The sequence below is a fragment of the Pavona decussata genome, unplaced genomic scaffold (genome assembly GCF_977016875.1).
Source record: "Pavona decussata unplaced genomic scaffold, jaPavDecu1.1 SCAFFOLD_324, whole genome shotgun sequence".
NCBI lineage: Eukaryota > Metazoa > Cnidaria > Anthozoa > Scleractinia > Agariciidae > Pavona > Pavona decussata.
The window spans coordinates 311,238-326,627 of NW_028145713.1; the positions used below are offsets into that span (position 1 = coordinate 311,238).

The following is a 15,390-nucleotide window of genomic DNA, read 5'->3' on the forward strand; positions in this document are numbered from 1 at the left end:
ATGATTAATTGGTAATATGACTTCGCGTCGTCCAATTCTGTCTGTAATCATACTCGTGATTAAACAAATCGGACTCCCGCGATTTTGTTAATCACTCGTATTGATTACAGACGGAATTGGACTCCACTCAGTCCTATAATGATATTTATTGTTAGGGAAGGGAACTAATATTCCCACTACTAATAACATAACCGTTTGCCGTCCCGTCCTTGCTGGCTTTCAACTCTGTACCTTTTTTTCTGTTGAAATTTTACGTAATAGTGGGAGCTCTCTCATTTTATCGCACACAAGTAACAGCGCGGACCCCTCCCCCGTTTCTGTTCCAGTTTAAGTCCCATTTTTCGGTGGTCCAAACCACCTGGCACCCATCCACTAATAAAGTAATTGTCCGGGGCGACCCTTCACCGTTTGTAACGTCTTTCATGGTTGGTGGAGAGGACCAAAGAGCGAACAACAGAACAATGTTTGCAACCTTTAAAAAATGATGCAGCAGGTTATCAGGGTCCAGTGAAAATAAAACTTTCGAAGGGAACAGATCTGCTTTATTGTGCAGCAATGGGCCCTTTGAAGCTAAAGGTCACATGGTACGAAAGATTACTGGGACATCCAAAATAAAGCGAATTCGTCAAGTCAAATTTGAATTTTCTTTGTTTAGGATGTCCCAGTGCGTAGCTTGCTCTCCTGCAAGGTGTTTTTTGTACCATTTAACCGTTAGCTGCAAAGGGTCCATTTCATTTTAATAAGACATTCTTTACCTTGTAAGAACTTGTAATTGACCTGCCCTACAAAGCGGCCAAGCAAAACGCTGTCATTATTATTGTAATAACAAGTTTTATCGCAGGTTTCAATGCAAACTTGCATTCAAAACGGAGTGCAGGCACATTCAGTTAAGTCATGGAAGTTGATTGATTGGTCGATGGATGGACGAATTGATTGATTGATTGATTGATTGATTGATTATGTTACAGAAAATGAGGAAATATTTAAAAGGATCATATATGCGAATTGTGCCGGTAAAATCTTGAATGATGAAAAGACCCTCGTAGTAATGCTAGTGAGTAAATCAGTTGGCATGAAAAACCGAAAACAATAAGTCTTAAATAAACTGGTAGGAATCGAACCCTTCCCCTACGATACCGATGCAGAGCTCCGAATAAACTAAGCATCAAGCCAACCGAATGACGAGTAGTTACGGACTAAGAAAAGAAAGAAAGAAAGAAAGACAGACAGACAGACAGACAGACAGGCAGACAGAAAGAAAGCTAGAAAGAAAGAAAGAAAGAAAACAAGAAAGAAAGAAAGAAAGAAAGAAAGAAAGAAAGAAAGAAAGAAAGAAAGAAAGAAAGAAAGAAAAAAAGAAAGAAAGAAAGAAAGAAAGAAAGAAAGAAAGAAAGAAAGAAAGAAAGAAAGAAAGAAAGAAAGAAAATACCCTATGCTCACTAATTTTCATCATGTGCGTTAATCTTATGGGCGTGCCGGGAAACTACGAGCACTATAACGATACAGGTTGACTAAACCTGTGGGCATTGACGTCTCCCACGCCTTCTTTATGGATGACGCAAAGCTGCTATTCTGGTTCAGAGCGGCAACAGCTATCACTGACGCATCAGTTAATGGAAGAAAGAAAGAAAGAAAGAAAGAAAGAAAGAAAGAAAGAAAGAAAGAAAGAAAGAAAGAAAGAAAGAAAGAAAGAAAGAAAGAAAGAAAGAAAGAAAGAAAGAACAAACGAACGAAAGAGAACGACGAAATAAAGGCTGCTCCCGTCCCAGGCACCGCGGCCTCGTCCCAGGCAACGCGGTTAAAACTACCCTGGATTGAAGCAAGGACATTTGCATCCCGGAAGTACTTTCGGTTTGTTGACGGGTTGTCTCGATTTCGTAACGTTTTCTTGCCAACAGCAGTGCATTAAACAAATCAAATGCTAAAACGTCCAAGGATTTAAAGTCACAGCAAGATGGCTAGCGGTGGCTATGATCGCCGGCTTCAACGGTAAGACATCTGGTAGTCGATGTGTAAACACATTCTCATCTTACGATCGATTCAGATCTGACAGCGGCAGAGTCGTTAGTTGCACATTCCTTTACGGTTTATCATTTCTTCAATACTAAAACAAGATAACAAAGATACATTATCCATTACTAATCTATCGAAACATTATGAAGAAACTCCAGATTATGACAATTATTCTTACTCAAGTACTTTCTAAAACAACAACGAGATAGCCGGAAATGTTCACAGGAGGAAATTTGTGAGGATATTTTGATTCACACTGGAATCGCAACTTTCCCTTTCAGTTACTTGGAGAAACACGAATCGATTTTCCACTTGAAAGTGCACATGATATTTTTCGATCTTTTTTTAATAGAATTGACTTCAAATACTGTGGATTGGTAAGTTTGTGCAAACATGCTACGTTAAATTTAATACCACGTACTGCACTTATTTCCGCTGTGTGGTTTGACTGGTTTCGATGTACAATTATGTGACCGATTTCCTCTGTTTGTGCCGTCGTAAGCTATAAATTACCGGTTCGCATCGAATTGACGCAAGTTAATTTGTCTTAATCGTTTGATATGCTTATTTCCTGACTCAAATTTTGTTAAAATAAGATTGTGTTTTTCGACAATTGATGGATCGTGTTCACTTATGTAAATTAATATTCAAGCCCAATAAAAACAAATCTACGTCACGCCATCTATAGTCACCACATTGTGATTATTAAGACCGTCGTCATTTCTGTTGGCCATATTTCGCCTTTTCTTCGCTTCCCTCCCCTCTACTGTTTTCAATACAGCATCGCAACAAAGATTTGTTGCGGGCTTAATATTCGGCCAAGGAACATCCAGCCGCATTTACCAGAAGACGGGGCAAAACGGCGAACAGAAACGGCCGAACAAAAATTCTGACCGAATATTTAATATACCCGGGATATTACGACGCTATCATTAGAAACTCAATTACTTAAATTCGGCTGCATTTTGGGGGTCAAATCTCCCCCACACTGAAAACGGAAATAAGGACAATCGCAGTGAGTGTTTGAATTGACTTGTACTTTTCCTGACTTTCCATAAAAACAATTTGGCCATAAGCTTACATTGCAAATTGCGTATGTTGTCTGGACGTTGTCTGTGTTTGTCTATTTTTTTTATTACTTTTATCCCCAATGCTTGTGTAAAATTTAAGAGGGTCATAGCACTTATTGCCACTTGGAACTGATAACAGCAAGGAAAAAAGGAATTTTTTGTAGGGCTTCTCTACGAAGTATTAATAATGTTAATTCACTTTCAGAAGAAAAAGTTCAAATTGTTCTGGTAAGAACTCATTGCGGTCAAGGGTGATGGCAAATGACATATTGATCAAATGGAATTCTAGATGAAGTCACCTTATATTGGTGCAATAATTACTCACCGCTAATAATAGAAATCTTATAAAAATATTTGCTCTTCTTTTTCTTCAAAACAGTAGTATCGTATCTTTCGAGATCCATGACTCAATAAAGACGGTTTTAATTAAAAGGAATACGGAGGGTGACAGTAAAGCTTCTGTTTACTGTATCCAAAAAGGTTAAAAATTCAAGCAAAAAATGTATACACGTATAATGCTCTGAGATGTTTGCCGTTTTAGTTTTGGTCGTTATGTCTCGATATAATTGAAAAAGTTTGTTTATATGCATAATTATTTAGGTTAGCCCAACCGTTATATGTGGCATTATCAAAAGGTTCGATATATATTAAAAATAAAATAGGTTGTCGGTTACTTTTTAGATGATTTAAGCATTTCATTTCAGGCTTTTTCGGTGTTTATCAGAGTCTTTGTTGTATAAGGCAAAAACGTTTATAATTCACATTTAATTTGACATTATTTCCCGTTGTTTAGGCCGGACTATGACAGTATAAAAGAACAAAGTATCGAGGAAATTTACAGTGAATTCGTAGAAGTTCCACAAGATATGAAAGGTCACGTGATTGGAAAGGGTGGCTATATGTTACAAGAAATCATTCAAATGTCTGGAGCAAGAGTTTCTTCAGCGAGCAGGGACGAGGAAGGGTTTACAGTCTGTGGTAACGAGGACCAAATAGCAAATGCTAAGAGACTAATCTTGAAAAAAGTGGTGAGTTGCAAAACAATTCTAAAGTGCTCACCTGAGCCAATTTACTGTCTGGGATAAGTTTTCACAACTTATGCTATGCTATGCTCTGCTATGCTATGCTATGCTATGCTATGTTATGTTATGTTATGTTATGCTATGCTATGCTATGCTATGCTATGCTATGCTATGCTATGCTATGCTATGTTATGCTATGCCATGCTATGCTATGCTATGCTATATGCTATGCTATGCTATGCTATATTGCTATGCTGTGCTGTGCTGTGCTGTGCTATGCTATTGTGTGTTGTGCTATGCCATGCTATGTTATGTTAATTGTTGTTGTGTTGTGTTGTGCTTTGCTATATGCTATGCTTAGCTATGCTATGCTATGTTGTGTTGTGTTGTGTTGTGCTATGCTATGCTGTGCTGTGCTGTGCTGTGCTGTGCTATGCTATGCTATGCTGTGCTGTGCTGTGCTGTGCTATGCTATACTATGCTATGCTATGCTATGCTGTGCTGTGCTGTGCTATGCTATGCTATGCTATGCTATGCTGTGCTCAGTGCTGTGCTGTGCTGTGCTGTGCTGTGCTATGCTGTGCTGTGCTGTGCTATGCTATGCTATGCCATGCTATATTGCTATGCTGTGCTGTGCTGTGTTATGCTATCGTATGTTGTGCTATGCCATGCTATGTTATGTTAATTGTTGTTGTGTTGTGTTGTGCTTTGCTATATGCTATGCTTAGCTATGCTATGCTATGTTGTGTTGTGTTGTGTTGTGTTGTGCTATGCTATGCTATGCTATGCTATGCTGTGCTGTGCTATGCTATGCTGTGCTGTGCTGTGCTGTGCTGTGCTATGCTATGCTATGCTATGCTATACTGCGCTGTGCTGTGCTGTGCTGTGCTGTGCTGTGCTATGCTATGCTATGCTATGCTATGCTGTGCTATGCTGTACTGTGCTGTGCTGTGCTATGCAATGCTATGCTATGCTATGCTGTGCTATGCTATGTTATGTTTTGTTGTTCTGTTGTATTGTGCTCTGCTATATGCTATGCGTAGCTAAGCTATGTTATGTTATGCTGTGTAGTGCTGTGCTTTGCTTTGCTTTGCTGTGCTGTCCTGTGCTGTGCTATGCTATGCTATGCTATGCTATATATGTTATGTTATGGTATCTATGCTATGCTTTGCTATGATATGCTATGCTATGCTGTACTGTGCTGTGCTGTGCTATGCTATGCTATGCTATACTATGCTGTACTGTGCTGTGCTCTGCTGTGCTATGCTATGGTATGCTATGATATGCTATGCTATGATATGTTATGCTATGCTGTGCTGTGCTATGCTATGCTATGCTATGCTATGCTGTGCTATGCTATGCTCTGCTATGCTCTGCTCTGCTCTGCTATGCTATGCTGTGCTATGCTCTACTATGCTACGCTATGCTATGCTGTGCTATGGTGTGTTGTATTGTGTTGTGTTTTGGTGTGCTGTGCTGTCAGGGGCACCCAACAGATTGTTTCGGTAAATTACCTGTTCGGAAGGCCCTTAATCCCCTACAATTTTCCCCTACAATTTTTCACCACGAACTTTCGTGATATGGGAAATTCAAAATGTTGTTTAGGGGACCGAGAAAAGGTCAGCTAAGATTTTTAGAAAGGAAATAAGACCTTAAAGGTTTTCGGGAAGTGGACAAAAATGCCCTACTAATTTCGGAAAGACTCAAGTGCCCCTAGAATGACAGAGCAGATAAAAATATTACCGCACTGCCTAAAATGAACCTATAGAGCTTTAAACTGAGCCACTTCAGATCGCCTAAAATAACGTTTTAAAGGATCTGAGAGAAAATTGTCTTTGGGTGCCCCTGTGCTGTGCTACGCTGTGCTATCCTATGCTCAATGCTATGTTGTGTTGATGTGTTGTGTTGTGTGCATTGTGTTGTGTTGTGTTGTGTTGTGCTGTGCTCTGCTATGTTGTGTTGTGCTGTGCTGTGTTGTGTTGTGCTGTGCTGTGCTGTGCTGTGCTGTGCCAAAGCATCATCCACCGATATACCAGCAAGCCGGAAAATGTGTTTATCAATCTTTTATTATTCTTTTTAACCGAGTAATTAATTTCTTGAGACGCGCTCGCTTTATAAATGAAAGCTTTCTAGTTTACCACATTTTACTGAACTGTGATTGGATTTGACGTTCTTTCTTTGTTCTTCTCGACGAAAAAGATCGGGCGATTAGCTGTTATCAAATCGGACGACGGTTCCGAGTCGTCCGATAACCGTATTCCGATTTTGTACCACGTGACATGTTTACTCCAACGAGAACTTTCTCCTTTACAGAAAGATGTACAGAGCACAATTTGGGAACGACTGGAAATTGAAGACAAATACAAGGGCTTGGTATTGGGTAAAGGACGATCTAAACTTAAAGAAATCAGTGCGAAGACAGGAGCAAAAGTGATTTGTAAAGGTGGGGATGTCTACATTATTCTTGGGAATGAAGAGCAAAGGACTCGTGCTAAAGTACAGATTGGAAATGTAGTGGTAGGTACATATCTTTTATTCTCTAAGTGAAATCTTAGTTAAATCATTAAATGAAAAGTTAAACCTATAACGAGTTGAGGAGCGGTAGTGTATTGATTATTGCCACGTTGGTGGGTCGTGATTTGAAGGTCAGGTCTCTTGATCGTGTTGCTTTTTCATACAAAGAACTTTTCTGGGTACTTTCCTGGTAGTCAACTAGGATGTATTTAATAATGCAAATTACCAACAAAGCAAGCCGTGAATCTCACAAACTGTCGGTTTGTGCTCCTTCATAGACTAGTAGTTTCTATCAAGAGAGAAGTAGAAATTTTATCTAAACGAGCGACGCGCCACTGAGTAAAGTGTCACCGGTTTTTCGCTCAAACGGATGAATTGTGCCCGGAGTTGAAATATAAAGTCGTTCCTTTAGTATACGGAAATACTTGCCAACTTACTGAATGAAATAAAAGCTGGAATGGTTTTGCGTCACCGTTGTAAATAACAATTATACAAAACAAGTTCAAATGACTGTAGATGGAGCCATATGAGTGAAACTGAATGCTGTTGTCAGCTTGGCTAAAAAAAGTTTTAACAACAAAGTTTACCCTTTTTATTTTAGTCAGGCGGAAGAATCCGGGGTGTAGAACATGAATTCAATAAAGTGTGCTGCTACATAGATGGTTGGAGTTTCCAAGATGGTAAAATGAAGCTGAAGCAAGTGCGGCAAAAGGATCAGGCGGGGTCGCATGTACGGTACCAATTGAAACCAGCGAACGAGGATTATAAACTACAGGTATACCTTCTTTATATCACCAGTTATGCAACAATTACAAAAAACAGTGAGGTAAGGGGGTATTAATACTTACCTGCAGTAAGAACTGAGACCGCCAAGAAAAGTTTTTATTATAATGGCTCAGTTGTATATAATAATAATTATTATATTAGTAAATAAAAATTAGTTTTTTTTATGTTATACTATATTTATTAATTTATAGTTACCTACTTGTCTTATTATTTATCTTGTATTTTTTTATTAGTTTTAATGTAGGGCTCCTATTGACAACAGATATACTTTTTGTATTCTGACAGGATTATCCTAGTTAAATAAAGGTTTACTGCTATTACTTTCCTGCGGTATCCATCCATCCAAACACATATCCTTCCTGAAAAATATATAGTAAGTTATCGATTTTATTGGAGTATGCTTTAAGTACTTGAACAAAGAAATGAATGATTTGTGGTTGGGAGAAGACTGTGTTCTTGAAATAGTAGATGAGGTGTGCATTATCATTAATTGACCGTCTGTAGATTTATTTAATAATCTTGTAATGTGCTCATTTTTGTCAGGAATCTTTCAGTTCCGATGACCACTCTAGCTACCAGTATCAACTAATGAAAGACGTACTAGTAACGCTGCGTAGGATAAAAAGTGATACCGGAATGAAACTTCCAAAAGCTGACATGTGGTGTCACTTTGGAACAACCACCATTTGGGTTCCCGATGAAGGTAACTATATCTGTTTTGCTGTTTCCCTATCATATGTTCGTATGTAAGAACTACCTTACACATGTTATGATACTTTTTTATCTTTTGGTTTTCTCGTTTCCTCTCTTATGTAAGTTTTCCTCTTTTATCTTAAAAACTGTAATTAACCCAAAGGGCACATGATTAGTTTACCTATATTTTTGCCCTTTTCCATTTCCCCCCCTGCAGTTCTTGGTCTTGTAATCTTGTAATTCTTATATAATGGAGAAATATCATCGTTGTAATTATTATATAATGGAGAAATGGAGGCAAAATTAAATAAATAAATAAATAAATAAATAAATAAATACATAAATAAATAAATAAATAAATAAACAAATAAATAAATAAATAATTAAATAAAACTATGTTTGTCCACCATTTTTTCTTTGTGAACCATGCAGTTATTCTGCCCGTCTCATACATGGATTTTACCTCACTGAAGAACACCCGTCTCAAGCTGATGACTGACGAAATAAAATGTATTTTTTTAGAGAGAGTTGAGGAGGGAGAGTGGAGCATTGATGAGGCAACACAAATGTTTGAATCGTTAAATATCAAAAATTACTGGAAACGGTCGTTCAAAGAAGGAGTTCAAGTTAACGAGGCAATCTTCAGGGGACACTACAGGGAACAAAGTCCTGAGGATGTTGCCTTTATTGCAAGATATGACTTAACATTTTTAACACCATGTTGGCATCAAATAAGATGCAAGGTATGGCTTCATATCTATCATTGATATATGCCGTCATTACACATTTTAAGATAGTTGGGTGGTATGTGTACCGGACCGTGAAGCAGGTTGGAAATCAAAGCATTTATAATTACAGAAAATCTAGCGGTGACAGGCCGCGGAGAGATGTTGCAGTGACATTTCCTCTCCTGGGATCCAGGGACCAGATTCCATTCAGATATCCGTATCCTAAGTATTGTTTTTTTGACAATAGCTAATCGTTATTTCATTCATAGACCATTATTAAACAGGAAGTTCCGGTATCAAAGGGGCCTGGCCAGGCCATTCTCACTTTTAGTTGTCAATCGACCACTAAAGCGTAGGCAACTAACAAACAACATGACTGTGTCTTTTTCTTCGGCTTTTACCGATAAAATTGGCTTAGTTTTCAGAATAACCCTTGTTAAACAAATAACAACTTGATATCTTATATTGCTGTGGTGATATTATAAAATCTTGAGGCATATTTTTCAGAGGACGCTTGAGTCAACAACTTTCCACGACTGAACGGCGTCTTAATTTGCATTTTACGCCCACAAAGGTGTGAAATGAAAGAGGGGCTTGCCCTTTTATAGCGGAACGTCTTGTTTAAGAGACAATAGTGAGGATACAACTTAACTCATGAGTGCTACTAGACTAGTACTAGTAGTAGTAATTGTAGTATTGCTAGTTCCGTTGTTTTTGGTGGTGGTGGTAGCGGTTTTGCTATTATCAAACTACTTCTGTTATTTGACGAATCAGCCAAGCACCCAATGCTATGAAAATGAAAGAGAGAATAACTACGTGATGAAAATTCTCGGAAAAACCTTCCAAGCCCCTATCATAAATCGAACCCACAACCTTAATCTTCCAGTCATTAGTCTGGATGCTCTAAACACTGAGCTATGGATGACTCATATGGTGAGCAGGTCACGGGCTTGGGTTATTGGTCTCAAGACTTCGCATCTCGCGAGTACACTGGCGACTAATCATGTAAGCAACACACTAAATTACCTGCATCTCGCAAGCACATTAAATAAGTTAAGCGTTGTGTACACTTACAGATTTAGCGAATCAGCCAACCACCCAATGCTATGAAAATGAAATAGATAATAAGTCCAAGATGAAAATTCTCGGAAAAAATTTTCAAGCTAAGTCAGTTACTACTATTGCAATGGAAAATTTGTAAATTAACCCGCAAAAGCCTAACACGGTTTCACTCGTTTGGAGGCATTGAGCGAGTTATCTTTGGAAGGCCTGGTAATGTAAACTGAATATATCCATCTCCTTCTTGTATATTCAGGTATAAATATATCTTTCATATATTCATATTCATGTATATACAGGTATGGGTTACAAATAAAAGTGCCGGGAAGTGGATCAAGGAAATACCAATTCCTTTAAATGACGTAAAGAACATCTTGGAGGAGATTGACTTTGTAGACGAAACAACAAGTTCTCGATGCCGAGGATGGCTGGTTCTGAAATCTGGGAAATACTTACAGGCAGACATTTTGTTTCCTAGTTGCGAATTTGATTGTAGATTCACCATTCGAGGGCGAACAGGTGAGATATTACGTAATTTTTAGAGTTCTTAGAGAAACCCAGCGGTCCGTACTGCGTTCTATCTTCACCGAGTTTTTTTTTCCTTTATCGGATTCACGCAAAGAAATTAAAATAAGGCCTACAATAAAGATTAAAAAGTGTACCTTGTTTTTTATTATGTACTCCAGTAATCTGCGGCAAGGCAAACAAGTCAGATTCACTATTCACTTTCATATGGCCAGCACAGGCAATGGAGATCCCGGGATGTATTTGATCATAAAACTGCTTCCTTATCGCATTATTACAACAGCTCATCTCATCGAACATTCATTATTATCATATTCACAAATTAATTAATTAATTCACTTTTCAGGGAAAAGTGTGTGATTGTAATGTAACAACGTATGTTTGTTAATGATAGAACTAATGGAGCTCAGATTGGCGATCCAAAATGGTTGGGCGACATAAGGGAAAGTGAAATACTTAGACACGTTGGTGGGACGCCATGTACCATTTCATTCACATTATGTTTAATTTTTAAAATAAATAAAACGGCACAATACCCTTTGTGCTGACATTACCAAATGAAGACATTCGAAGGGCATTTTTTTAGAAATACTTATAAAAAAAACCTCGCCTGTGGCTTGCGTTTACCCAAACGTTCGAGTCCTCACGAACTTCCTTTCGTGTTCAATTTTTCTTTTTTATCACCTAAAGTAACACCAAATCAAACCGCTTCAGAAAAAGACGAATATTGAGCAAATCAGTCCTGCATAATACGGAATGAGTTGGCATGAACTTCGATCATGTAGTTCATACCTAGGCTAACTGAATCCAAAATACTCACTCTTTTACAGTTAGGGACCCTATTTTGCCTAAGAAAGTTACCAGTTCAATAACGTCGTTGATAATATCGTTGATATCATGTGTTTCTTTTTCGCAGATAGCGCTCTAGCCAAAAACTCTGTACCAGAGGAGGAAGTTAGAAATACTTTGTTGACATATCTGTGTAGACTGACCTTGACGGAGGAGGATGAATTTGGACTGCATCTCCCGGAAAAGGAGGTGCCTGAGGGATTTTATCTCATCCATAAGCGCTGGTCTAAACGAACTAAGTACATGAATGATTCAGGCTTTGCCATCATCCTCTCGAAGGAGCACACATGGAACACCGTGATGGAGGGAGAGGAATCAAGACAATCGGTATTCACCCTTTTTATTTATTTATTTATTTATTTATTTTGAAAATTAGGAGGGGGAGAATGATGTTTTTTACGTTACTTTTGTGTCAACCGAGGTTTTTGGAGCTTGTTGCATTTTTTCCACGTTTTGATCGTTAATTATTGCAGGACTTCGATCCTCGTCTTTTACACAGACGATGCTCCGTCAGCGTTCCGTTGGAGGTACCTGATAAAGGCCAACAGTAGAACGATCGAAACGTCGCTATCCATATCAAAGTGACCCAATCTGGAGACAAAAAAAGTAACTGAGTTATCATTTCAAAGGACGATGAACAACGCCTTCCATCGTCCTAGGCCTTACGTTTTTTTCAAAAGCAACTATGTTTCGGCAGGCTTGTACACAAAACTGTAAAATTTTACATTTGTCCCAAGTACCGCGCACTAGAATTTAGAGTTGTACGAAACATGAACAGATTTGACTTAGACGACAAAACGGCAGAAGAATTTTTTTATTGGTATTCTCCCACCTAACATTTACATGACACATATTTTGTTTTAAAAAGAAGCTCTAATGCGTTTCATTTTGTTGGCAGACTGACTTGCACCTTCACTGTGAAGAATGGGACACCTTGCTGAGCAGTGGAGTCTGGGAACCAGAAGTTATAGTGCAGAAGTTGCCAGATTTTCTAAAGTTTTTAAATGAGATCCAAGTCTTCCTATTTCGTGAGATGAGGAAAACTGAGCTGACAGGAACAGGTAAGAAAAGGATTTGGTGTAATAGATCCACCGTCGTCTAGAATTATCCCTCGTTCGGTTAATCGGGGTACCCTGTAGATTTCTCATTTGAGGGAGGTTTTTGAAAAAGTTTCTGCAAACTCTTGCTGGTTCACGATATACTTAACCCCATTTCGTATTTAAAAAAATCCAAAATACCTGTTTAATTTGAAGGATTTATAGTCACTGTTTGTATTCTTATATCGAAATACGGCCACTCGAACGCAAGCTTAATGTCTTTAAATCTTATATTGAAAGATATTCTTCGTAAAGGAATTGTTAAATTGACATATATAAGATCTTTTTTCTGCTGTATAATGTTTCTTTAGATATGTCCATATCAGAAAAAAAGCCTCCTTATGATTTATTTTGAAAGTTGCACCGAAGCGCAATTATTACCAAATCAAGTTTAAAAAAATCCTACATTGTGTTCATGTGTTGAAAATTTTGAAAGACAACCAACTTTTAACCTTTTACGTATTCTCTTCTAAAGTTCCTCCAGAGATTCTTGCGCGGGGATCTTCGGCTGTTGAGGCTTTTAACAAGGCCCTTGCTGATGGGAAGACATCTGTCAAGAGGGTGCCAATAATGCTTATTGGACAAGACCGAGCTGGAAAGACGAGTTTGAAGAAGTCATTGAAAGGTATATGCTTTGACCCAGAGGAAGACAGCACTGTGGGCATAGATATTGATCCTTCTCACTGCAAAGTTTCCACTGAAACGTGGAGAACAGGTGCGACGGAACGTGGCCAAAATTCTGATGTGGCACTTTCCTTTGATTATCACACAGCAAGGTGGATTGTAGACAGGTTTGAGAGGGAAAGTAAAACCAACTTGTTTGAAACATCTACAGAGGAAATTGAAAATAACATGGATTCTGAAAACACTGAAATGCCAAGACAGCCAAGTTCAATAGAGTCTGCAACAGAGCTAGATGCAGGACATATTCATGGATCTAGCAATCTTGACCTCACTGTCAACACAGAGGTAGCCCCCATATCATCTAGTCCAAAAGAACAAAATAGAGAGGACATTCGTCACTCCACTAGAGGTGTTCCAGAAGAGGTAGCAGCTGTAACCGAAACTCTTCTGCAAGGCGGCCTAAAGGACAGTAGAGAAGAGATTTACTCAACCGTATGGGACTTCGCTGGACAGTCCGTTTATTACGTGACACATCCACTCTTTCTCACAGCAAGAGCAATCTACTGTCTGGTTTATGACCTCAGCCTAAATCCACAAGCTACAGCAACCCCTCTGGTAAAACAAGGGGTATACAAGAAATACCAAGAAAGCCTCAATCTGAAAACCAATTTGGATTATCTTGATTTTTGGATGAGATCTGTGGCTTCTCTAGCCAAATATCACGTCGAGGAGAATAATGTACTTCCTCAATCAAAAGAGCTGCCAAAGAAGCTCCCTCCCATTTTCTTGGTGTGTACTCATGCCGATAAGCCGTTTGCTGGTCGCAATCCTAGAGAGCTAGCTTATGAGATTCTTGGTTGTCTAAGGGACAGGTCGTATGGCGCCCATTTGGTTGATGTGTTCTTTGTCGATAACACGAAGGCAGGTACTGAATCCGAGTGTTCAGAGGTTATGCGGTTGCGACAAAAGGTGCTCACCGTTGCTAGAGAACTACCTCACATAAACGAAACTATTCCAATCAAGTGGTTGAAATTTACTAAGACGATCAACGCACTTAGAGAAAAGGGAAACAAATGCATTTCCCTCAAGGACGCCAACGATATTGCATCAAACGTCTGCAACATTAACCAGGACAAAGAATTAAAGACATTAATGGACTATTTGCATGACCTGAGAAGCTTGATTCACTTTGATGATTCTCCGGAGTTGAATAAATTGGTTGTCTTGGATCCTCAGTGGCTTATTGACGTGTTCAAGAAAGTAATAACTGTACAGCCGGCCTATCAATGCACAGAGAAAAAATTCATCGAATTATGGTGGAAGCTTGAAAGGGAAGGGCTTCTGGATGAAGAACTTTTGAAGCATATGTGGGAACCTTTGTTTGACAACCGAGAGACCTTTCAAAGTCTCATTGCAATCATGGAGAAATTCAGTTTGCTGTGCAGTTGGCCATCAGATTCGTCTGAGAACAAGCGGTACCTGGTTCCATCAATGTTGAGGTCGCATCCACCAGACGAGATTACTGAGCTTGTTGATTCTGCAAACATCCCGTCCCTGTTTCTTAGGTTTGAGAATGGTCAAGTCCCACCAGGTTTGTTTCCCCGATTGGTCCTGCAGTTCTTTCAGTGGGGCGAGGAAAACTTCTGGAGACCAGAAAAATCCATTTTCTTTCACAATTTTGCCAGATTTTTCCCATCTGACCATGTAGAAGTCTCCGTGATCCTTCTTTGCCGCTCGTCTTTCATTGAAATTGTTGTCCACAGGGTGAATGTCGGTGATGAACTGTCCGAAGATTTCTCTTCAAGGATGGCCTTGTCGGCAGATCTCCAGTGTGACGCCACTAGGGTCACTTGTGCTGCTTTTGTTCGTAGGCAACTCGGCTTGATGTTGGAGTGCATGCGCAATGATTTGTGCTGGCTGAGGAATATGACGTATGAAATGTGTGTCATCTGCCCAGTCTGTTGTAATGGAGGTGTGGTCAACTACTGCCACACTCATCATCAACAAAGATGCAGAGAAGAGCACTGTTTACACTTCTGGCCTGTGCCCGAGTTGTGCAGGGACAAGAAGAACACACTTTGTACCAGATCTGCATCGGCTAAAAACACCAGAGTCCCCGTCATGCAGTTTTTACATTGGTTTACTCCCTCAGAAAACCAGGTAAACATTTATTTTACGACAATCAAGTAGTCAGTCGTTCTAATCCTTTTGGAAAATTTAACCTGGCTCATAACTCCTTCCTACGATTTTCTTAAACTTTGAAGTTGTTTCTGAATTTTTTGATCCCAGTTCCTTAATAGAAAATGGGGATCACCAAGCTCAAGTTTAGTTGTAACAACTTAAACCTATAATTAGGAATGTTTTTAAAACGTTATTGACTGTTGTTCAAAAATGATTAGGATGTTGTTTG

The 15,390-nt window shown here is 39.0% G+C and overlaps 1 protein-coding gene across 2 annotated transcripts in view; it reads left to right on the plus strand.

The window, feature by feature from the left end:
• The window catches only part of LOC146453656 (uncharacterized), a 114,982-nt gene that overhangs the window by 93,582 nt on the left and 6,010 nt on the right, over positions 1-15,390 (plus strand). The window contains exons 1-10 of one of the 2 annotated variants that reach the window (XM_085096260.1): positions 209-1,989; positions 3,877-4,111; positions 6,419-6,622; positions 7,221-7,394; positions 7,949-8,108; positions 8,621-8,841; positions 10,185-10,404; positions 11,327-11,586; positions 12,158-12,320; positions 12,832-15,140. In XM_085096260.1, coding sequence (XP_084952386.1) covers positions 1,955-1,989; positions 3,877-4,111; positions 6,419-6,622; positions 7,221-7,394; positions 7,949-8,108; positions 8,621-8,841; positions 10,185-10,404; positions 11,327-11,586; positions 12,158-12,320; positions 12,832-15,140 — 3,981 coding nt within the window. In that variant the 5' untranslated portion in view covers positions 209-1,954. Of the gene's footprint in view, positions 1-208; positions 1,990-3,876; positions 4,112-6,418; positions 6,623-7,220; positions 7,395-7,948; positions 8,109-8,620; positions 8,842-10,184; positions 10,405-11,326; positions 11,587-12,157; positions 12,321-12,831; positions 15,141-15,390 lie in introns of those variants that run through there. The other variant, XM_085096261.1, reaches the window with a different exon arrangement.